The sequence below is a fragment of the Strigops habroptila genome, chromosome 1, assembly GCF_004027225.2.
Source record: "Strigops habroptila isolate Jane chromosome 1, bStrHab1.2.pri, whole genome shotgun sequence".
Taxonomy (NCBI): domain Eukaryota; kingdom Metazoa; phylum Chordata; class Aves; order Psittaciformes; family Psittacidae; genus Strigops; species Strigops habroptila.
Window position 1 is genome coordinate 8,049,853 of NC_044277.2, and position 23,335 is coordinate 8,073,187.

The following is a 23,335-nucleotide window of genomic DNA, read 5'->3' on the forward strand; positions in this document are numbered from 1 at the left end:
ATGCTCTGTCATCCTGCTGCAGCTGATGATCTGGCCTCCTCAGTGAGCAGAGCACTGATTTTTATCCACCATCTTTAAGACAGGACATTTGGCACCACAGTGTGACTTGGAAACTATGGCAAGCAGTGCTACTTCATATGACATGTCAAAATTACCCAGAAACCTCTTGGAGGGTGAACGAGGCAAATCTTTGCACGGTTAATAATATTATCCTTGTCAAAACATACTTCTGCTGTCACATATTTCTTTACTGTAACTAAAGCTATACTCCAGCCCTCCCCACTAATCCTAGGCAATGCTGAGCTGTCACATTCCTCCTGCATTGTTTTGAATAAATGTTTACTCCAAGGCCTAAGTGTTCTCAAAGAGAGAGTGAGAAAATGGCATCTGGGTTATGTATATATTTTTACCACAGATCATTAATGCAGGAGTTGGCTACACATCCCACTCATTTAAACGTGAATTGAAGACTAAAGCAGACATAGCTTCACGCCAAGCTTGGGAGAATGCTACCACGTGGAAGGAGGTATTAGTTTGCTCTCTGCAAGATCCATTCATCTATATGAAAACTGTCAGTCCATGGGTTTATGTGATTTTCCACATATGTCATAAACATCAGTTTAGAGTGGGCTTTTTAATCCTACCCCTGTATCTATGCATGCTGGAATGTGTGTATGTGTATACATTTTAGAAACATCCAGCTGTGAGACAAACATTCGCTAATTGACTTGTACTGGTAAAAATTCCTCCCTGTTTAGTAACTTTTGGTCTACTTTGCATCATTGCAGTTGGGTCTGTCTTTGCTGGCTGACTTCCTCCTCCTCTCTTGTTTATCTTGCTGTGAGTTATTAGGGGACTGCTCCATGTGAAACAAGAGGAAATACCATTACTTTTTCATCTCTGCATTTTAACTGTTGTGTTACACATTTCTGGGAGACGCACATAAAGTGGGACAGAGGTGGCAGAGTAGAAACTGGTGAATGTGTTATCTTAATTAGCGAATGGCCATTTCCCCAGCCAGAATATTTTATCTAAGAGTAAATAGTCTTCTATTGTAGTTATCTGAACACAGTATTATTTTAATGTACTCTTTCCAATATCCCTGTGAGGTAGCTATTAGTAGTTACTTTAGCTAATTATATTATCATCATCATCTTTATGAGATCGATAACAAACACAAAGAGGCAAAGGTCATATTCTGTGTAAACTGACATCTTAGGAAGAATTTAGACACCAAAGACCAAAAAAATCATTATTTTATCTCTTATGTTTCCCTATAGACATAATACTATTTTTACAAGCAGAGGTCTGTACCTCAGCAAACCAAGATGTGATTCAATATCAAATGGACTGAAAAATCATTTTTCGGTCAAATACCTATAAGTGATCAGGAACATCTCATGAGGTGATCCTCCAGCTACAATCACTGTGGGGTGTCTGATCCAGTGCAGTCTACTCACAGAACATCCTCTATGTGTCTACTATGAGCAAAGCATACTGTTGGTTACTGCATCCATTAACACAAAGAAATGGCTGTAACTGAGTTCTTTCATTCAGGAATTTAATAGTTAGAGTGTTTGCAGGGTCCCAGATAAAATTCTCACTTCTGCTGAGCAAGTTCAAACCCACACCTTCTTACCTTCCAGCCTAAGCTGTACTTGGTATGAGTATCTGCCTCTGCTTCTCCTCCTAAGCAGAGTCACAACTTTCAAAGAACTTGAGAACTGTCAGGACTCATTACTCCAGTGGTTAGGGAAGTCTCTTGGGAGTTGGTGACATGGTTGCTAGATTTTTCCCCAAGATTAGTTTATATGTTCTACTTGAAGACTGTTTCATGTGCATCATTGGTTTTAGTCTGGCAGGGCAAATTGCCAGTAACATTCCCAGGCACTGTGTTTTGTTGGTTTCAGAAACTGATGGTTTCTCAGTTTTTAGCACTTCAGGCCACTCTCCTATGTGAAGCTCCTGCCCTCAACAGCATCACACCACTGGCATGCAGCGAGGCTACCGGACACCCTGCAATACATGTATGCTATATGCATTGGGAATGCTGTAGGGATGGGAAGGGAGAGAGGTCATATGGCAAAACTGTGATGAAGAATAAAGAAAGATTAATTTAGGAATGAATGACAACAAAGTTTAAACAAAACACTCACAGTATATTCAGCAGAGGGCCTAGTGTGGGGTCTCTTGGGAAAATGAGGGTATCACTTCACAAATAGTCATGTCCTAGTGTCAAATGAGATCCTTCTGGACAGGGACAAGCTGAATTTTGCAATTTCTGTTTAAGTGCTTGCCTTTGCAAGCTAAACAACATTTATTTTAACAGTAGTTAAGCATAAATAAAGACAAAAGGAGTAAGAATGTAAATGCAGCATACCAGTTCGGGCTCATTTCTCCTTGCAAGTGGCTTAGCATAAGGCATTCGAGCCTCTGCCTCACATTCCCACAAGTTTCAGACAGCATACTGGTTTTGTTTATTCTTTTAAAGAGGGTTATGAAAAGGCAGACTTATAAGTTTTGCACTAAAATTTAAGGCAATTAGCTAGGAAGACCACTGACAACATAAACATCATTTAAATGTGTAGCTAAGTGCTACATAAACTACTACTGCAGTGGAGAGTGTGAGGAGAGCTAACATGAGCCCAAGGAAATCTTAAATAGGGCTAGATAGAAGAGGAAAAAATCACTGTGTCAAAGCCAGTGAATCTAAGTTGTATAAATACTATTTCATCTACTTTTCAGTAAGGTCTTATCGCAGATGACTGTCTCTCTCTCATTCTCCAAAGCAAGAGAAAACTTGCTAGCTAATTTGAGAACGCTTCTTTTTGTGTGGCTGGATTTTTGGCATACCATAGCTCAGCCCTGTTTGGAGCCTTGTAAAAGTCACTTATCTGAGCCTACCAGTAGCCAAACGGAGCACTGCGAACATTCCCGCTGGAGCTGCCAGCGAAATAATGGCTCCCTGAGGATTAACTTCTCAGCTAAAAAGAAAGCAAGCCTGTGTTACCGGAGCATAATGGCCTTCATCTGTAACCTAGATCTTGGCTGGTCTCTTTCACTATGCTATCAGGAAAGGGAAAAACCTGCGCAGTTCAAGGTATCAAATGGTGCCGGTAGGAACCCGCTGTCCCTCCTCTGAGCCCTTTTGGAGAAAGCCTGAGAAAAACAAAAGAGTCTCAAGAGTCTTTCTTGGAGAGAGGCAGTACAGGGAGCAAAGGACAAGCACTGCTCCCTCATAAGGAAACAGAAGAGAAGCATCCCTGTGTGGTTTGCTGCCCTAAGGTATGGATCCAAGGAACAGGAGGGGCTACCGCCACTGCAGTTTCTGGTCACTCAGCCCTTGAGAGCAAGGGTCCGTGCGGTATTGTGGTGTGTCACATAGCAGCCCAAAGTGTTCACACTACCTGCAAGCATCAGTGTCTCATCCTGACTTTTGCAAGGGACTGGGTCCGAAATAAAACCAGGGAAGGTCACCTTAACAGCCTTTGACTACCAGCTTGTTCTGTGCCAAAGGGAACAAGACATCCGCATCTCCCGCAGGCACTTAAACCTTTCTGTCTAGAATTTGATACAGCTTCTCCTGCTGAAAGTTTTTCAAGTAGATTTCTACCATGAAGGATGACAGAGAGCCTGAGTCTGCAAACACTTGTGCTCAAAAATATTTGTCCTCCCATGAGACAATCTGTCATCTGATCACAAGTCTTGGTTCTGGAGAAGGAAAGAATAAATCCCAGACCCCGTCCACACTGAAGGCCTCTCAGTGTAAGTGTGGTACAACTGCACTGACTTCAAAAGGGGGCAGTGTTAAATTATCTTGAGTCCTTAGAAAATGTTACCCCATTTATCTTGAGAGCTGTGGACTCCTCATGGCTTAGACCACATTCTGGTTCTTTGCAGGAGATTTATCAGATGCAGAGTAGAAAACTAAAAGGGGATCTGGAACTGGCAAAGTTAGGTAAGTTGGAAAAAGGAAAATTAATATAGATGTCTAATTTGAAAAGCTTCAGTTTAGAAACAGCATTCCTATATACTAAACAGAGAGAAATCATCTATTAGAGCTCAATCCCTCCCCTGCTAATCTGAACTCTTGATCTAAGGTACCGACTTATATTGATTTACTCCACAGGGAGCCCAAACAGACAGCCCTGTTTTTGCAAAACCTAAATCCAAGAAACATATAAAATACATCCCCTTACCTGCTCTGTGAGGAGCTCTCAGGTACGTGGTACATGAAGACTTTTCCTCTGGAGACAGCAGCCCAGTGTCTGGCCATGTTTATGATGGGACACGTGATAAACTGGTCACTGATAAAAAAGGAGGTGCATGGAAAAGACACAGTCACATAATGGAAAAAAGGAAAGACATCCCCTCTCAGCCAACAGATCTCTCTCTATATTGACTGCCTACTTTAAATCTCCCCAAACAGCTCATATCTCTACCTTCAAGTCCACTGCAGGAAACCACATTCAACCTCTATGAGCCCTGAAAAGCTTAGAATTCACTAAAATTGCTGCTTTATGGAGTGTTGAACAGTGGTAATGATACTAAATAAACCAGATCTGACAAATAAGGAGTATCCTGGCCAAAAGAAATATTCCCATTTTAATCTAGTTTATGGGGGCCCATGCTTGTAGTAGTATAAAGCTCCTTCTTCCGGAAGCACTAAGTTGCAATGGCATCTAGTAAAAAGACATCTATTTCCTGGGTTAAGGATCAATAATATCATTACTGCATTTGGATCTATGTGATTTTTTGGCATAGAGTTTCCAGAGCTGGAAGTGGTAAGAGACCACTTTGGGAGATACCTTGAAGGGCCTCTGGCAGGGCTCATCAACATGGAATATCTGGTGTAGTATGTTTGGTGAGAAAGGTTAAACAAGAAGAGTGCAATGAGAGTGAAATGACAAGTTTATCACCAGGTATTGCAATGCAAAGGTATGAGTGAAGCAAATATATCCAAACCTTCCTGGATCCAATTGCCCCAAGAAGTGGGGCTGGAAGGTGGGTGAACAGTAGCTAGAAGGAGCACAAGCAGTTCAAGAGGGGCAGGCAGAAGACAGGACACCTTACAGCAAGATATCTCATTATGATTCACCAAGGCAATATTATATGTTCACATATTATTGCTTCTCATTCTACATGTGCCCGAAGACTCAGCACAGTCTTTGGGTGTTTATATATCCATAACTACATGAGCACACACAAACGTATCTGCTGCGAAAGTGGGAGGTTGCAGTTCTCAGTGTAGTGAATTTGAAGCAGTAGCTGCTCCTTCAGACTTGTAAGGTAAAAAAAGAATGACTGATGCAAGAAAGAACAGTGTCAGAGAAGCATAAAAACATGTTGTTATATTTAACTAGTATGAATATGAAAGGCACTGTTTGGGTAGTTATCTTGGTTCAGCAGAGTTTATTTTAAGCCCATCTGTGAGACCACAAGCTATGGGCTGGCTGACCACAATGCTCTTTGACAGTTATGGTTGACAACACCCTTATGAAACGAAAATTACTGCTCTTCACATGCCTACCACCATGGGGTTTTAGAGGAGCAGATAGTCTTTGAAAACTAGGGAGCCTTTGGAGAGCATTAGCTCTTGAGAAATGCTTTGAGATACATTTCACCACTTCGAACTGATTCTCAGTTGGTGCTATGGGCAGGATGGAAGTCAGCTATTCTGGGGAAGTAAAGAAACACAAATGAAACGGCTGTTTCTTACAGGTATGGAATACCAGAGGCTTTTGTTTGGGGTTTTTTTGGTTTTTTTTTTTGGTTAGTTCTGTTGTGGGGTTTTTTTACAAAAGGAAAGAAAAAGAAAATTAAACTTGGTTTATGCCTGGGAAAAATGCCAGACAATTGCAGCTAAAATAGTTTTAAAGTTGAAATATTTTAAAACCACAAAATATGCACAATGTATGTAGTTTATAACACTTCTGTTGCTTTCTCATACTCTGTAACCCTGTTAAAGCTTTAGCAGTCAGTTATAACTTCCTGACACAGAACTTTCCTCAGGTTACACATCTATGCTGGTAGTCATTTTTTATTCAAATAAATACAAAACCACAACAAAAAAGAAGAAAAGCACACAAAAAGCCCAGAAACAATGCTCTCTTCTCCCCTCTCTTCTCTTCATACATCACATTTATGATGTAGGTCACTGTCATTCTGTAACTGCTGTCTCCCCTCCCTTTCTGCTGTAGCTAGAGTGATTTCCAAAGTGTTTATAGCAAAGGATTATCATCAGATGTCCTGGTTTCATTACTCATCCTCCTGCTTGCTTGTGATGACTCTTTAAGCCATTCATGTCTTTCCTTAGTCAAGTCATTTGCCTTATACCATAAACAAGCAGGTAATCCCTATGCCCAGGAGGCTGCTGCAGGGCACTTGCAGGCTGAGAGCCAGAGGAGCTATTTGTGTATCACACTCCTGCTGCAAGCAAGAGGCTTGCTGGCTGTTGTAGCTTTGCAAAAGTCAGTGTTTGCACCACGCTGAGCCCTGGGCTGAATGTGGATGATCAAATGTTGTCACATTTGATCCTGTGCTATAGCAGCTCCTTATGGAGGCACCTCTGGATGGGAAGAAGAGTTAAAACTCAAGTCCTTCAGTGGTTTATTATGGCTTAAAACTTTACTGATTTGACTAAAGAATTATAGCCCCGTGGGTAATGGAAAAAGATTGAAGACAAGTTCTGGCTTTAGCACCAATGGACCACAGTGCTTCCATGTGTGCTGCGTGCAGTAGCCCCACACACCACAGTGATGGGTGGCCTGTCCCTGGGAAAAACTCCACTTTTACAAAGACCCTGCATCCCCTAGCTCCATCCATCCCCAGTCCCCATTAAACACCTCGTGGTATGCAGGGAAGTGGTGGAGTCACCACTGCTGGAGGTATTTAAAAGATATGTAGATATGGTGCTTAGAGACATGGCAATGCTGGGCTAACAACTATACTTGATGATCTAAAGGTCTTTTCTAACCTAAATGATTCTATGATTCTGTGAAATGACTCAATAAATGGCACAAAGCTCAACTCACAGCCTTCTGGCTTGTTTACTCCATGACCTCAATGAACCAGCACACCTGGACCACCCAGACACCTTCCTCAAACAGATTTGGTCACCACTGTCTTGTATCAGATGTTTCCAAGTGAATCTTGGCTCCTGTTCATCTCCTGCTTCCTGAGGCTCCCTTGGAGCAATGTCCTACAACTCTGATGGAGGACTGAAAGGAAAATGTTGTCTCTAAGGTCTCAGAGAGAGGCTCATGGTGGGACTTAAAACTCCACCATGTGACCCAAGCTAAGTCTCTATAGCCTACTATCAGTGTCATGATTGCTGTGGAGTCCTAGTTCAACAGGACAATGAACTCTTCAAACTGACTGTTAGTCAGAACTGCTGGACCTTGATGCCATAGCCGATTAAAGGTCAATGCTATGCATATAGACTAGGTGGTGTGAACATGGCCCACCACTCTTTTTCCTCTTCCCAATGGTCTCTGCCTGCAATGCTTCAAGACAAAGTAGGGGAGTATGTATATTGAAGGTAAGTTGCTCATGTATCTGCTGACATTTCATCACAACTATTTCCTTCATAAGAGGCACTGTGAGTCTATGCTATATCCTGGTGGATCAAACAAGGTGAGAGTCAGATATTGTGTGTTCTCCTTTCACCTTACAAGAAGACTTCCTACAGAAGCATCCTACTGCCCAATTCTGCTTTCTCTCACCATGGGAAACCATACCCAGAAGGAGCAAAATGTGGATTGGATGACATTATACAATCACTGTACACTGCCATAAATGATTACATTAGGGTCAAGAAAATACAGGCATAAGTTTAAGGGGATTCTTCTGCCATGGGCAAAATGGAAACTAGCAATGGACAGAATGGGGTTGGAAGCCACTTTTCTAAACATTCACAAGCGCTTCACCATTTTATACCTTTAGAATGCCTGATGTTGTGAAGAAATATATTTTGCAGGTTTCGTAATATAAAAATTAGTGTAGTTGCTGAAATAAAAGTTTTCAAATTTGACCACTCTCCAAATTTCCCAAAACTAGAAGTAGTATCTAAATGTATAGTTAGGTGGCTGTGAATAAAAGCCAGTCTGTTAGTTCTTCTACTGTCACAGAGATGAGAGGACTCAAGAAATAGTTGATACAGAGTATACAAACAACCAAGTCATCTCTCTCTGACATGAAAGAGCTCACAAAGAAGCATTAGTAGTCTGAATCCAATATACAGTTTAGGAAAAGACTATTCAAGCTTTTTACAAGGCATGAAAGTCAGTTCAATTTCTGTATACCAATGACATTGGAAACCTCATGGAAAATGAAATCATATTCCCCATTGTCTGATCATTTGCATAAGAATTACTGAAGTTTTTCAGACTATAAACGCACACTTGAGATAAGCAAAACAAACCTTGCTTAACCCCAATCACACAGTTGTAATAGGATGAGTTTCTTACCGGGTGGCATTTTCCAAAGCCCTGGAAAAGGATGAATAATCATCAGTTGAGTGTTCGAGGGAGTAATACCAGGTAGCTGCACCTTCAATGAACGAGTTGGAGTCTTCTCCTCCTAGAGAATTTTGCAGAGCCTGATAAAAGGCTGTTTTGCTGTTGGCCCTTCCTTGACTTTCTTCAAATTTCTGAGAACAAAAAATGCATACATGGAATTTACAAACAAAACCAAAAAATGTATTTTTAGTGGTACAATATAGGCTCAGCTCTTTGTGTTGGAACGAGTCCTCTCTGCTGTGATCTCTGACTCCTAGGGGAAGAAGTAGGGGACAGTCCTACTTTTGCCTTCCCAAGGCTGTCACCAGCCAGCAGTATTGGCTCTTCTGGAAACACCTACAGAGAAACAGGTCTGTATTTAGATCCCTTCTGGAACAGGGGAATTTCAGGCTAGATATAAGGAGGAAGTTCTTTACTGTGAGGGTGGTGAGGCACTGGAACAGGTTGCCCAAAGAAGTGGTAAATGCTCCATCCCCGGCAGCGTTCAAGGCCAGGTTGGACAGAGCCTTGGGCAATGTGGTCTAGTGCGAGGTGTCCCTGCCCATGACAGGGGGATTGGAAGTAGACGATCTTAAGGTCCTTTCCAACCGTAAATATTCTATGATAGCATGATTCTATAATAAATATCTGCTTTAGGCCTTGAAGAGAAATCATCCTCTTCCAAATCCTAATGCTAGTAGCAGCCATGATCTCCAAACATCATAACCCCTAGGGCCTTTCAGAGAGACCTACAGTGAAACACCCTTTTCCTGTGATCTGTGATCTGAAACTTTTCCTGACACAAAGGCATTTTCCCCAGAGCAGAGTGCTCATGTCACTGCAGAATTGCCAATAGCAAAGGGACCATCTTCTATGCCAAACTGAATACCTGATCTTAGTTAAGACTGCTGGAAATTTTCAATATATCTTTCTCTAAGAAAGTTTTCTCTGGGTTTTTTGGTTTTTTTTTGTTTTTTTTTTTTTAAATAATTTATTTCAAGTTCAGAAACAGAGCAACATCCTGGAAAAAAAAGTAACCTGAACTTTCCTGTTGATCAAGTCCTTTCTAAAGAGGGCACCTTGCAGGTGCACACTGGCTGAATCTTGGTATAAGAATTCCAGAGAAAAAGATCTAATAAACCACCTATATTATTTTGGGCAGCCAGTCTGATGCAAAATAGGCTGGTGCCTGCCCAGTCCAGTTACCATAGCTGCTTTACTGAATATATTATTTTGATGGATCACAGCTGGTTTTCATCACGCTGCTAGAAGGTCTTTCCACAACCCTATACAGAAAGTACAGAGGGAATAATTACTTTTCAACAGATTCACAGAAATGAAAGATGGGAAATAAGTCCTTATTTGTGGAGGCCTAAGCCTCTCCTTCCTGACATATTCTAATCCTTTGTGCATTTTGATTAAGTGACTTTACAAGCGATTTCAAAACACTACCGATACCCCAAGGTCCAAAAAGATTTTGGCAATTTCCCTGGTATTTGTAATAAATTCTTCTTGGCTAAATTTTGGCCCATGCAATGTGAAAAGAGTCATGTGGTGACAGTTTTAGTAATACAGCTGCACTTCAAAAAAGATCTGCAACTCACACATGACACGTCACTTCATGTGCAAAAATGTCACATATGAAATGAAACTCCACAGCACACTTGCCTGCGAAATCAGTCAGTTTAAATACAGCAAGGACACATATATTTTTCTGTGAGAAATATAAATTATCACTGAAGACTTGAATGCAAGTTCACTGAATTCAAAGCAATCTTTCCATCAGCTTTTGCATAGACCAATCCAGGTCCATATTAACCAGCAGAAGCATTGCTGCTGTCTAATTGGGAATCTCTTATTTGGTGACTGAGGCTGGTGGATTTGACTAGCAGTTATGGATAAGAACAGATGCTTTTCAGTATCAGTGCAGACCCCATGCTCTTATGTGTAAAGCGTGATCCTGTACAAAGCAACTTTCATGCAGTGCTTTAATTTTATTGCTTTGATGTTTGAGGGTTTTTTGTTTGTTTTTAATGGATTTGTTACCTTATTTTACACCTGCCATGGATACTTAGAACAGAAAAAGAAGGAGAAGAAAAATAGGTATTGATTATGTACCCTAAGAACTGATACTTCACTGCCTCATAAACTGCCAAGCATCAAATAAACATTATGGTCGAAAACCAGAGAGGGAGATGGATCATCATACAACACATGCTTAAGCTGAGAAACAACTTGCGACACAGCTTTGTGGATGCCAAAATTGGTGAAGATGAAGTTTCATGAACAAGTTTTTGAATTCAATAAAAAAAGTTAAAAAATATGTTGATTGATAGTTTTTAAATAAAGACTAACTCAGGCTACGCAGTCCCCGGGCTTCAAAGTGCTAGAGGCTTGGAGATCATCTAGCTGAAGTATCAGATTTGTTTACCCTATTCTTACAAACATCCACTCATAGCCACTGCTGAAAACAGCATTCTGGGCTAAATGTGCCTTTGATCTGACTCAGTGTGGTTGGTATTAGGTTTTTACTGCGCCTGTGTACTAGTTTCTGTGATGTTCAAAATACCCCCAAAAATTCTGGTGACCTTTCTCAGCAGTCATTGATAATGGAGTGAGGTCCCTGAGATGTGTTGAGCCAGGTGGAAAAGGACTCCAGAGGCAGAGATGGATGAGAAATAGAACTGGCATTTCTAAGACATTTTGAGATTTTTCATCCCAGCCAGCACTAAAATAGCCCAATCTGAAACACGATTTCTCAAGTATCGCTTTGCGTACAGTGTAATGTAATTTTAACATCTGACTTCAACATGATAGCACAAAACAAAGCAATATGTTCAAAATAAAACCCATGAAAGGGGTTTAATAAAGCCCATAAAAGGGCAAAGCATTTTAAATTATCGGGAATTGATTCAATTTGACCAATTTTGCACGTCCAAATAATGTTTCCCATTGGAAAATACATGACTGAGGAACAATTTTCAAATAGCAGTAGATACAACAGCTGCTACCAGATTAACAGAAGCAGCTGCACATTATGTAAAACAATTTACATTCTGTTAACCCTTAAAGAGGTGTTAGCAACTGACCTCAGAGTTATAGTGGGGTTTTCAATTTACTTTAGAAAGTAAGTAAGAAAGTAATTAAAGACAGCAGGTGTACAACTTTCTACTGTTCTGTTGATGCAAAACTGTCTTAAACATTGCCTAAATGATGAGTTAAATAATGCTTACTGCTCTTGCTGCTGCAGCATAGCTTCTGGAGCATATGAATGAATCTGGCCCAGTGTTTCATTTAAACAGAAATTGTTGCTGTAGGTAGTAAAAATATTTACATCTTTCAAGGGGCAAAACATACTTTACTGACAAATAAGAATAGCTGTAACACCAACAGATCTTAGGTCTTCAATGGCTTTTGATAAATGTCACAAAAGATGGGGAGAGACCTGCCAGCCATTCAACAGAATCTTTCAAGGATTCCAGCTAGTTGCAAGATGAAGTCAAAAGCTGATATCAGCCCATTCTCCTCACTGGTGGCATTTATCAGGACACTGCTCCCCTGCTCATTACAGTTAATATACACATATCTGTCAATTGTTATATGTTGCTGAATACCCTTATCCAGAAAGAAATTAACTGACTGCAAAATAGTACAGAATGGAAGTTCTAGTCTGTTTAGATCCAGTTGCTTACATGAGGTACATAAACTATATTTCTATCTACTCACTCCACTATCTCCTGCTTCTGGGTTCTGCAGCCAATTAGATTTGTACTAAAGAGGGAGAGAAAAAGATAAACACATAAAGTACAACCTTAGTCTTCCAACTGAAAAGAAAGATAACAATCCTTGCACTGTGGAGATCACATAGTATGCACAGAACATAGAACATATGGAGGATATATACATGTCTATACTGACTTACATGCATGTACAGACAAACACAGATATAAAGCAGCCTAAGTGAAACCATATATTCCAGCAGGAACCATTAGATCCTCTCACCTCCACCTCCCATCACTTATAGCACGGGGATAAAGCTTTGTCCAGTCGGGAATTGAAATCAACATTTTTAGAGGTTTCTGCTCAGCTGCCCTAATCTATGGCTGCTCAAAGGTAATATCGCTCAAGATCTGTCATGGGAATTGCAGTTAACGGGCTCAGGCTTAACTGCTCCATATGCCATATAATAGTGCATTATGGTGCCACTTGTCATTCCCTTAACAAACTCTGCTTTGTTTCTCACTTAGTTTCAACCATTTGATGGCTGCACTGGGATGAGTACAAAGTGCTCCAGGAAGTGGTAAATCTGTCTCAGTTCACATGAATAAGCATTCAAGTGAATGTCATAAACGGTCATTTCCATGGGCAAGACATTGAGCACAAATGTTCAGCATACTCTCTGCTGCAAACATCACTGGGAGACCTCAGCCTTTAATTGTAAACAAATTAAACATACATGTTTTGCTAGCATGTAAGTGGTGCTTCTGCCTTTCTATTTCATTTTTAATAGTAAAGGCTTTAAAACACATAAGCACAGTGTTGCAGTGGGAGTACAGAGGCAACCAACACAACCAAATACCAGTAAGCCCCCACAGAACAACATTGTGCCAACTGGATTTACCACCTTCAGGTCTGGTTGCAGTCTAGAGGTTTTACTCTCACTCGACTGCTATGAGTTTATAAGACTTGTATGCAACTCCAGTCTAAGGTGATAAGATTTGCATCACATCTAGTACTTGCTTGCATCCAAATGGCTAAAAGTGTCTCCTCACCATTTACAGGATCACTATTAACAGAGCAAGATCAGGATCAACAGAGCAAGACCTTGTCTGAATTCTCCAGCACAACTATTCCAGGAACAGGTCAGCAGGGGGCAATTTTTCCTGTCCCCCACTCTTTGCATGTGGCTACACTGAAATCAGACATCCTGAAGGATGATGGAAATGAAGAAGTTTTTACCAATTGCATACACTTGCCACAGGATCTTTTAGCTGCATTGTTTATCTACCCAAATACATGCATGGTTCTTTCCTCTACAGCGTTGGAGCACATCCACAGATGGATTTTTACCCCAGGAAGGTTTGATCCCCTCTTTGCAGAACAGATTAAATAACCACGTTGTAGCCAGAGGCAAGCTAGGAACTATGCTTTGGTTCTCCCAGTTGAGTTCAGTGCTCTAAGCCCCCCAACTTTCCTTAGTATATCAGTAAAATCAGCTTTTGGTTTTCCCAGAAAGGTGCAAGTCAGATCTATCTCAAGGGAGCTCTTAAGTTGAATAAAATAGAACAGTGGGATAGAGTGTGTGTTGTCTCAAATTCTTCTTTCATGTCTATTGTGGGGAGAGGACACTTAGAACAGATCAAAGGTCCTGTATGACATTATGACAGAGGAAATGGAGCACAGACTTCTCGGTAACAACCACCACTGGCACTGGTTTCTGCCACTGCAGCTAAATATGTCTGTAGCCTACTGAGGGCTTTATCATCTGACTTTGCAACCACGCATGGTCATGGCTATGAGGTACAAATGGTCTTGAGATAGACAATGCATGTTCTTAGATAGCTCAATGATAGAGGAAGCATTACAGTTTACAGTTTCCCAGCAATTAATACACTAACTGCACGGACCAGGAAGAAATCACAAAACTGTCCTGTCCTGTATTCCTCGAGACATGAATACACATTGGTCAAAACAGTCATATTCCCTAAAGCCCTAAATACCTGAAGACACAGGAAAATAGAGGAAAACGTGCATAAAGTTCTTACTGAGACTACAAAATCATCTTAAGGATGTCAAAAGGGAGCAAATAAAATATAACCACCTACCATGAATATTATGAATTTTCATGAACAGGATGGAATCTGATTTATAGCAGTAGCACCAAGTAAGGTAGGTACTAGTATCGTAGCTGGTAAATAAGTTAACTATCCTTCTAAGTAAGGATAGTTAAACCCCTGCCGAAGGAGATCAGATGTTCAACAGTAGGAGATTTTAAAACAGGTCTCTCAGGTTCAGGTAGATATGACCATTTCCTAAGGTTCAGTTGCACCAATTTTTTGAATCCCCTTCCAATCTTACTTTCTGCAAGCCTTTAAATAAAGAAGCTATTCCAGATTTTGTTTTTGGAAAGGCAACATTTTACTGCTGAGCTCTCAGTTTCAGGTGTTTTTCCTTTTCATTTCAACCTGACGGTGCTGGCTTTTAGCACTTCTGGCTTTCATCAACACCATGATTTGTTGCATAATTTCTCATACATCATGGCATTTTATTTCAGTTTTACAGACAAATGTCATATGTGGAAATAGTGGTAAAGGAAAAAATATCACTTCCTAGTTTTTATCACATGAGGTTACTGAGGTTTATTCCCCTCTCACAGGGTCTGGATCATTATCTGCAGACTGCCAGCATCATGGTCCGTTTCCTATGCCTGACTTCCTCTTTTAATTGATTCCAAAAAAGCAATACACATGAAATAAGAGCAGGGAACTTCTGATGGAGACTAAACAAGCCACATGAATTTTATTCAGGTGGGTCAAAAAGCCTTCTTTCAAAACTGTTCTATGTTTTATTGGCTATCAGCAAAGAGAAGCTGGGATTGACCTTTCACTGCCTCCTAAGCGATGAGATCCACACAGTTACAGAAAGATAGCAACAGACCTGCAGCTCACTTAAGTAATCCTCAAAATAATTCCTGCCATGTTACATTCTCCTGTTGATTTCTTGTCATATATCTGAGCACATTGGAGCATTTAATCTAATTTGTTACACAGTGACATGCTATCATTCCCATCGTAGAGAAGGACAGATAGAAAAGGCTGATGTGCTGTCTCAAGAACAGACAGTACCAGAAGGTTCACAAGAAGATGTAAAATCCCTCTGGGTAGAACTTCATGCTTTTGAGGATTTTTTATGTTCAAAGTACAGCATGTACAAAGTATGTACAAAGTAAGCATGTTCAAAGTACAGCAATTCTTTTTCATTTCACCAGTTTATGTCCTGAATCCTTAGCACACATCAGGCCGCTGTGATTCTTAGATATTCGTAGGCCACATTCAGAAACATCTTTACAAGAAAATATACTTCTTTTAGGCAAGAGAGAAAAAAAAATGCCAAAAAAGAAAATATTGGCATGGAAAAGACTGACTTAGTCCTGCTGCATGGTGAAAAACCTCATAACTAAGTTATGAGCTTGCTTTCTTCCTTTTAAGATACAACGGAGACTGCAATATAAATAGGAATTTAAAGACAGTAAAAAATATTGCTACATATGAATACATGCTAAATCATTGCTGGTCTCTTACCTCTTCATATCTCAGTAATGTTAATCAATAAATATGATAGTGCCATCAATCAGCTTAAACAGGACTGCCTGGAGATGGACAATGCCTTTGCATATTTGCATGTAATTCATCAATTGTAGAAATTGAAAAGCACCTGTCTTGGCTTCATATGATAACTGCCATCACTATAATCATAGTAATACCATCAGTTCATTAACAGTGAGTGTCTTCCTACCTTAATGGCCTTAGCTCTGCTGATCAACCCATCTTGCTGAGCACTTCCAATGAGCAGATCTACTTTCCGACGCTGAGGACGCTGCAGGGCTTTAGCTAAAGGTTCCTGAAGGTAAATTCCATCCACCACTGGACCCCAGTACTGGAATGGACCGCTTATAGCTAGGAGCTAGGTTAGCAAAAAAGCAATAATATTGCATTTAGATTAGTGTACCCTGGTGATTCCCATTGTACTGATGTTTCTAACAACGGAGTTGATAGCCCTCAAGTGAACAAGTGATCAGTAAGTGCAAACTCATCATTGACAGGAGACAATGCTTTTACTGACAGTCTCAGTAGGTGAAACGAGCTGAACAGTCCAAGAGAATTGGTAGTCTCACAGTCATAAAAATATTGTTTTAAATTAGGGATCGGCTCTATGTTGGTCCTGATTGGAAAATGTATTGCCAGTCGGTGTTTTAATCTGTGGGTAGAGGATCCATCCCCAGAATTATTTCTGCTTCAGCTTTCACAACTCTCCCACTTAAAGAGACAGAGCACTGACATCCCTCCCCACTGACTTCTTCTTCTGCAAAAATGCAGTTACTGAATCTACAGACATTTGATTCTCCTAAAGTAACACCCAAGGGCAGATGAGAGGGGACTGAAAGAAGACAAAAATTACATTTTGACTAATTTTGGGAAACGTGGTCAAGGTAGTGTAAAAGGAATTTAGTCTAAAGCAGAATCAAGCTGCGAATATTCATAGGCCAGAGGTGGATGTCATGGAGATCAGCATCACTCCACCAAATCTAGTCCTGTTCCTCTTTCAAAAGGATTCAGCACAGTTTATTTTTTAAACTTCCTCACAGCTTTATGTCAATGGCAACTTTCTGATTCCTTGCCAATGGCACATATTTTGTTATGGTGTACCTTAGTCTGTGCATCATTGAGGACACGAGCAGGCAACTGACGGAGGCAGGCTACAATTTCTTCACTGGTGGATGAAGGGCATCCCACATCTTCAGCCAGGACTGCTGCTTGAGTCTGTGCTCTGCTCTTCGTAATAACAGATGCAGGAGAAAAAGCTGAACCTCCCTGTAAAAAAAAAAGACAATACCAGTCAACACATGCAGTCAAAACACCTGGTACCCTGGTGCAGGTAAAATAGATGAGAAGCAAAACCCACCTAGTTGCAGAATGGAGAACACTGGTATTTAAGTCATGTAAAGGAAGTTCTAATGATCAAAGCAAAGGGGAGGAGGATAGGTTTGGCCATTTCCATCTCTTCCATGGTTATTTTGGAAGATCTCTGAAAAGTGTCTATGTTATGTTTAAAACCAAGTCACAAATCTTTATGACAGTTTTGCTGGAAGGAGAAACATTCAGATAGAAGCAGATAGGAAAAAGGTGCTGTGAGGCATACCAGGGAGTGGATAGCCCATCTTACAAGAGGAAACTAAATAGAGTTTTATTTTCTTAACTGTGATAAACAAGAACTGAGAGCAGGCAGGATCTTTCTAAATGAATCTATGAAGAAGAGTTACTTACAACTTAGGACAATGTTGGTACAAGGCCAAATGGGCATTAACTATTCATCTTGAGTGCAAATAAATTTAGGCTAGAAATGTTAAGATAGCTAACCCAAGGAGAAGTGAAGGTTTAGAAGAGCTATGAGCAGAAATAATAAGAACAAAAGGCTAAACCAAGCTGCAGAAGATCAGCGAGAGTCAGAGCACATCAAGAGCAGAGCACAGGCTACAGTCCAATCTCTATTTCAGGCTTCACAGAAGTCCTCACCAAGAAAATATGGTACAGTATTGTTAAGTAACCATGAAAACTACTTATTGAAAATGCAGATAAATTAGCATAAATCTGATAAGATCTGACCTAGAACAGAAAGGCTGGAATAGCTCTGACATGGTTCAAATGACTAATTTCCAAACATTTACACCAGTTTACTATAATAACTGCTAAGATTAGCTTCCGACTTCTAAAAAAAGCCCAAACACCAGATGCATGATATGAAAGACCTCAATCTATTCAGCCAATTAACTTCTTACTGAATTTGCTCAAAGCACAACTACAAGCCTGAAGAAGCATAAAACCAGGAGCAAGTTAGAAAGAAACAAAACAAAGAGCAAATCCTTAATTTGAAGTTGTCTCAAACCTTTGAGCCCAAAGAACACTGTGCAGCCCTGGCCAGCACCCAGGGCATTTTTTGTACTTCCAACAAGCAGACACATTGATACTAAAAGGATACCACTGCTCACAACTGGGGAAATTGGTTTCAAAAAAGAATTAGAAAGAGATTATCACTTGGACGTAGACATAGCTTTTTTACTTCACTATATGTAGAATTTCCAGTGCTACTACCTTCCTGAAAGGTTTCTCTTCCTTTTAAAGGGATCTGGAAAACAAGCACTGTTATTAGCTTAATGGCTGTGATGCAGATGGTTGCAGACAAGCAAAGGAAAAAGCTAAGATGATTGTCAATCCTGGGGTACTAGAACGGCTTTCTCTGATTTTAAGAGGGAAGAAGAAAGAAACACTACTTGGATGTAATCCTCACTTCCACCCTTGATTTAGATGAAAACTAGAGTGAGCAATGGGCTTTATCCTCACGTGGGATTTGTGGTGGCCTATTTTGTGTTTGTAAGGCACGATATTTGCCAGCTGCTGACTAGGTGCACTGACTCAGTTGGTCATGAGAGAGAAAGAAAAATATCCTTGATGAGAGTAACTCTGTGTGTGGGTGAGTCCCCAGGATGCAGAATGAGAATGTTGCTTTTTTGTCTGGCTTTTGGAAGAGTATGTCTATCAGAACTAGGATGAATGGGACTAGAAAAGGGATAACACTTCCTTCAGATCCATGGAATCATAGAATAGTTAGGATTGGAACGGACCAGCTTCTCATTTGGAGCAAGGAATTATGTGCCTCCTTGGTATAACTGAGAAATTAGACCTAGGATGGCACAATAATTATCCACTAATTCGGCAAACATATTCTTCAACATCAGATCTGAACAGGCTCAGCATGTTTTATCAAGTGACCATTACCTCTAAATGGTGCATATTTCAAATAAAACAAAACCAAAACACAAAAAATTAAAGGGTTTCAATTTCCCAAAGTCCAAAAGTTTTACAATTTTGAAAGTGGCAGTTTCTGTGGAAATTCTGAAGTTGCCTTATTAGAAGCCTGACTTGAGTAGGGAGATACTGAGAGCAGATGACATATGGAATCCAAAAATTCACTGAGACCAAGTGTCCCACAGGTCCTCTCTTGCAGAGAGAGCTAAAAGCCTGGATGGGCAAATATTCATGTCACAGCCCTGGATACGTATGGGCTAGCACTAGGTATGGTCCAAGCTTGACGAGTGAAAGAAAAACCCCAAAATTCTGCAAATGTATTTGCAAGGTGAGGAGAGTTCTTGTTTGGAGCCTTATTCTAGCTGTGGATATTTTCTCTTCGTTGCATGAGTGGTTAGAACAGGTTTACGTGCTCTTCTTCATTCTATTTTTTTCTTTTATTTTCCATGGTAATGGCCACTTCCTTAGTTTGCTTTTTTTTATAACATCCGCATTCAGGAAGCATGTCTTGTGTTTGGGGTTTGAAAGAGACGTGTTATCCACTACTGTTATTCATGTTTAACTTTTATTGGGACTGGAAGTGGGTGATAGAGGAACTTGGGACATCATTCAAGCAGTATTTGGAAGCAATATCATTATGTTCCCTCCCCTGGTACATCAGAAAAATATGTTCCAGGCTCTGGAAACAAAGCTCCTCTTACTGCAGAAGTTAGGCAAGCAAAACTGTACCAGTTCTCTGTTTTTCAAATTCACATCACAATTAAGGCTCATTATTTCCTCATCCTCACCAAAAAAATTCAGGAACAAATAAGTGAGAGCAGAAGCTGGAGACTGCCCAGAACTAAATTTCTTCTTTTTTGAGCCTGCAGTTTTCACATTAAATAGAAATCTTCCCTAAACACTGTAGCCACATAAGATGCAGGCTCAGGACACATAACATAGCTGCACTCAGCATTTCCCTCTTTCCCTATAAAACCATAATTTATTTGTGTGATTAGTCCCAGCAACCAGTAATGAAGGAGTTGTGTGCTTAAAAAAATAGGAGTATTTAGGCAGAAGCAAAAATAGCAGAGGGACTGTTCGTTTCCATTACACGACACCCATATTACCATCAACATGACAGAATCATGAATCAGGAAACCAAAAACCATGAGATCAGCTCCAAAATAACAAACACTGTGTTCTTTTTGTTACTCCTCTGTTTTTCAGTTCTCCAGGAATTCTTCTGTACCTATGAACACAAGAGCTAAAAAATTCACTTTTAAAACTAACGGCTGAGATCTTCAGATAGTCGTGCAGAGCAGTTTTCTGAAAGCAAACCTCTAAACAAGAGGTGACATATAGCAAAATTGTGATTGTTAACCATCTTGCTGTCACAGGCTATTTCCTATCTCAGCATCACTTAGAGGAGCTCAACAGGGAACTGAAGCCACCTGCAGTTCTTTTTTCAGGTATCCTTATGGATTGACCCACCATCATCAGAGGAAGTTCCGATGCCATTTTTGACAACAATCCAGTTGAAACCATTCAGTACTGAGCTGCTGAGAAGAATTGGTTGCAGTCATGTTGCACAATCCACAACAGCAATATTACACTGTCCTCCTGCATTCATAGGAAGAGTGGGAAGATTACAGTATTGGCTAATAGTACTTACTGTAACAGGAGAAGGCATTGCGAATGGAAGGCAAAGCCTTAATTCAGGGACCAGCAGCTTTGCAAGTGTTTCTTTATTTATCTTTTCAAAACTAGAGGTTAAGCTAACCAGTAGAAATTCAGATACTAGGAAATGTTGCAGCTCACAGTGGTGAAAAGCTGATAAATGCAAACCAGTATCATGTGAAGAATTCTTGCTTTGTTGTCAGGCTGTGATCAGTTCCATTGAGGCTGGTAGCTCTTCCAAACTTCTCTCTTGAGACATTGTAGCTCACAGACCTGCCTCTGGTGCTGTGCTGTCCATACTAATTCTCCCTCAACAATCTCTTGCTACTATTCTAATGAGATAATAAAAAAGAAAATATGACTTGTATTGGGTGGCTGCTGTGAGGAGCTGCCAGAAGCTTCCCCTGTGTCCAATGGAGCCAATTCCAGCTGCCTGCAAGATGAACTCACCAATGGCCAAGGCTGAGCTCGTCAGTGGTGGTGGTAGCACCTCTGGGATAATGTGTTTAAGAAGGGGGAAAAAAACCTGCTGCACACTGGCAGCCAGAGACAGGAGTGAGAATATGTGAGAGGAACATCTCTGCAGACACCAAGGTCGGTGCAAAGGGAGGGCAGGAGGTGCTCCAGACACGAGAGCAGAGATTCCCGTGCAGCTCAACGTGTAGACCATGGTGTGGCAGGCTGTGACCTGCAGCCCGTGGAGGTCCACGGTGGAGCAGATTCCACCTGCAGTCTGGGGAGGAACCCATGCTGGAGCAGGGGTATGCCCAAACGAGCAGGCTATGACCCCATGGGAAGCCCACGCTGGAGCAGGTTTGCTGCAGGACTTGTGACCCCACAGGGGACTCATGCTGGAGCAGCCTGTTCCTGAAGGGCTGCACCCGTGAAAGGGACCCACACTGGAGCAGTTCATGGAGATCTGTCTCCTGTGAGAGGGACCCCATGGTGGAGCAGGGGCAGAGCATGAGGAGCTCTCCCATGAGGAGGAAGAAGCATCAGAGACAATATAAACTGACTATAACCCCCATTCCGCATCCCCCTGCTCTGCTGGGTGGAAGAAGTAGAGAATTTGGGAGTAAAGTTAAGCCCAGGAAGAAGAGAGGGGTGGGGGGAAGGGGTTTTAAGATGTCATTTTTATTTCTCATTACCCTACTCCGATATCATTGGTAATACATTAAAATAATTTTCCACAAGTCAAGTCTGTTTCTCCCATGACAGTAACCGGTGAGTGATCTCTCCCTGCCCTTATCTCAACCGACGAGCCTTTCGTTATATTTTCTTTTCCCTGTCCAGCTGAGGAGGGCAGTGACAGAGCGGCTTTGGTGGGCACCTGGTGTCTAGCCAGGTCAACACATTACTCTAAGTGGACCTCTGTCTCCCAGCATACCTGGAAAAGATCTTTGCCAAATAAGCTGCCGTGGTGAATGACTTTTAATTCCTCATTTACTCTGGAAAGTCACTTCTGCAAAGTTTTTCAAAACTGATTCACAACAGATCTAATGATTAGAAACTTCACTGCAACTAGTTTTTATCACCCACACTCTGTAAACCCAAAGCCTTCCTCTCCTCACGTCGTGACCTCTTATTTTTCCAACCTCTCTTGAAACTGAAAACCCTGCTTGAGCCATATTCGGCTCTTTGACACATGCACTGCCTTCAAATTAACGCAGTTTCTCTGATGTCTGCAAGGCTGCAGACCCCTTTTAAAGCAGGCTTTCTGTCTACCCAGAAGCATTCTATAGACAATACAAACAGCAATAACAGTAACAATAAGCAAAGAAGCAACAAGCAAAAAGTGAGATCAAAAAATATCTAATGAACACAGTCAACCCAATGAAATGTCCTGATTATTCTACTTTCCCAAAAGAGCCACCTCTACAGCAATATTTTATTTGTTAAAGATAGGGACTTCTCCAGGCTCTGATGTGTTCAGTTCCCAGCCAGAAATATCTGTCAGACCATCTGGTTTGACCTCCGGGATAGCCAAGGCTCTTCCATTTCCTGACTGCTGAGCTCAAGTGCTTCCTATCACTTAAAACACGACTTGTGTTTGACTAAAGCCTGTTTCTTGTATCAAGCATTTAAGCTGGGCTCAGAGACACTGAGAAATGGATACCACAGTCTTCTCCTCTGCAGTTCAAGCCTGAAGATAATCACTCCACTGACAGAAAACTGCACCTTATTTCTGTTTGAGGGTATCTTCAGTTTCAGTTAATGACAGATTAAAGAGTCTACTCATATCCTGTTTTCTCTCCCTGCTAATAAGCAAGCTGCAACAAAGTGACCACTAACTCTTCTTTCCAATTAGTTTAACAGATTATTCTCTAAAAGACTGGAGTTAAAGTATTTTCAGAAGTGGTTTTCAGTTCGGAGCCTTTTGGGTTTTTTCTTACAGAGTTGTTTTTCTGTATCCTGCACTGCTTTTCTTTAGACATTTAATTCTGCATGATGGCAACTGCTTAGCAACACACTGAAGTTGCAGGGCTCTATGTGAAGACATTAATGTCAGTTTTCCAGACTTTCAGACAAAGTCTGTCTTCAGGAAGATGGAGAAGTAGAAAACCTTGGGACCAACTTGAGAAGTCTCTGTCACAG

The 23,335-nt window shown here is 40.9% G+C and overlaps 1 protein-coding gene across 1 annotated transcript in view; it reads right to left on the minus strand.

Annotated features, from left to right (window-relative positions):
• Nucleotides 1–23,335, minus strand: part of PHF20L1 (PHD finger protein 20 like 1) — a 211,504-nt gene that overhangs the window by 13,365 nt on the left and 174,804 nt on the right. Inside the window, exons 61-64 of the mRNA XM_030509285.1 lie at nucleotides 16,925–17,089; nucleotides 16,014–16,181; nucleotides 8,469–8,650; nucleotides 4,200–4,307 (exon numbers count right to left, since the gene is read on the minus strand). Coding sequence (XP_030365145.1) covers nucleotides 4,200–4,307; nucleotides 8,469–8,650; nucleotides 16,014–16,181; nucleotides 16,925–17,089 — 623 coding nt within the window. The remainder of the gene's footprint in view (nucleotides 1–4,199; nucleotides 4,308–8,468; nucleotides 8,651–16,013; nucleotides 16,182–16,924; nucleotides 17,090–23,335) is intronic.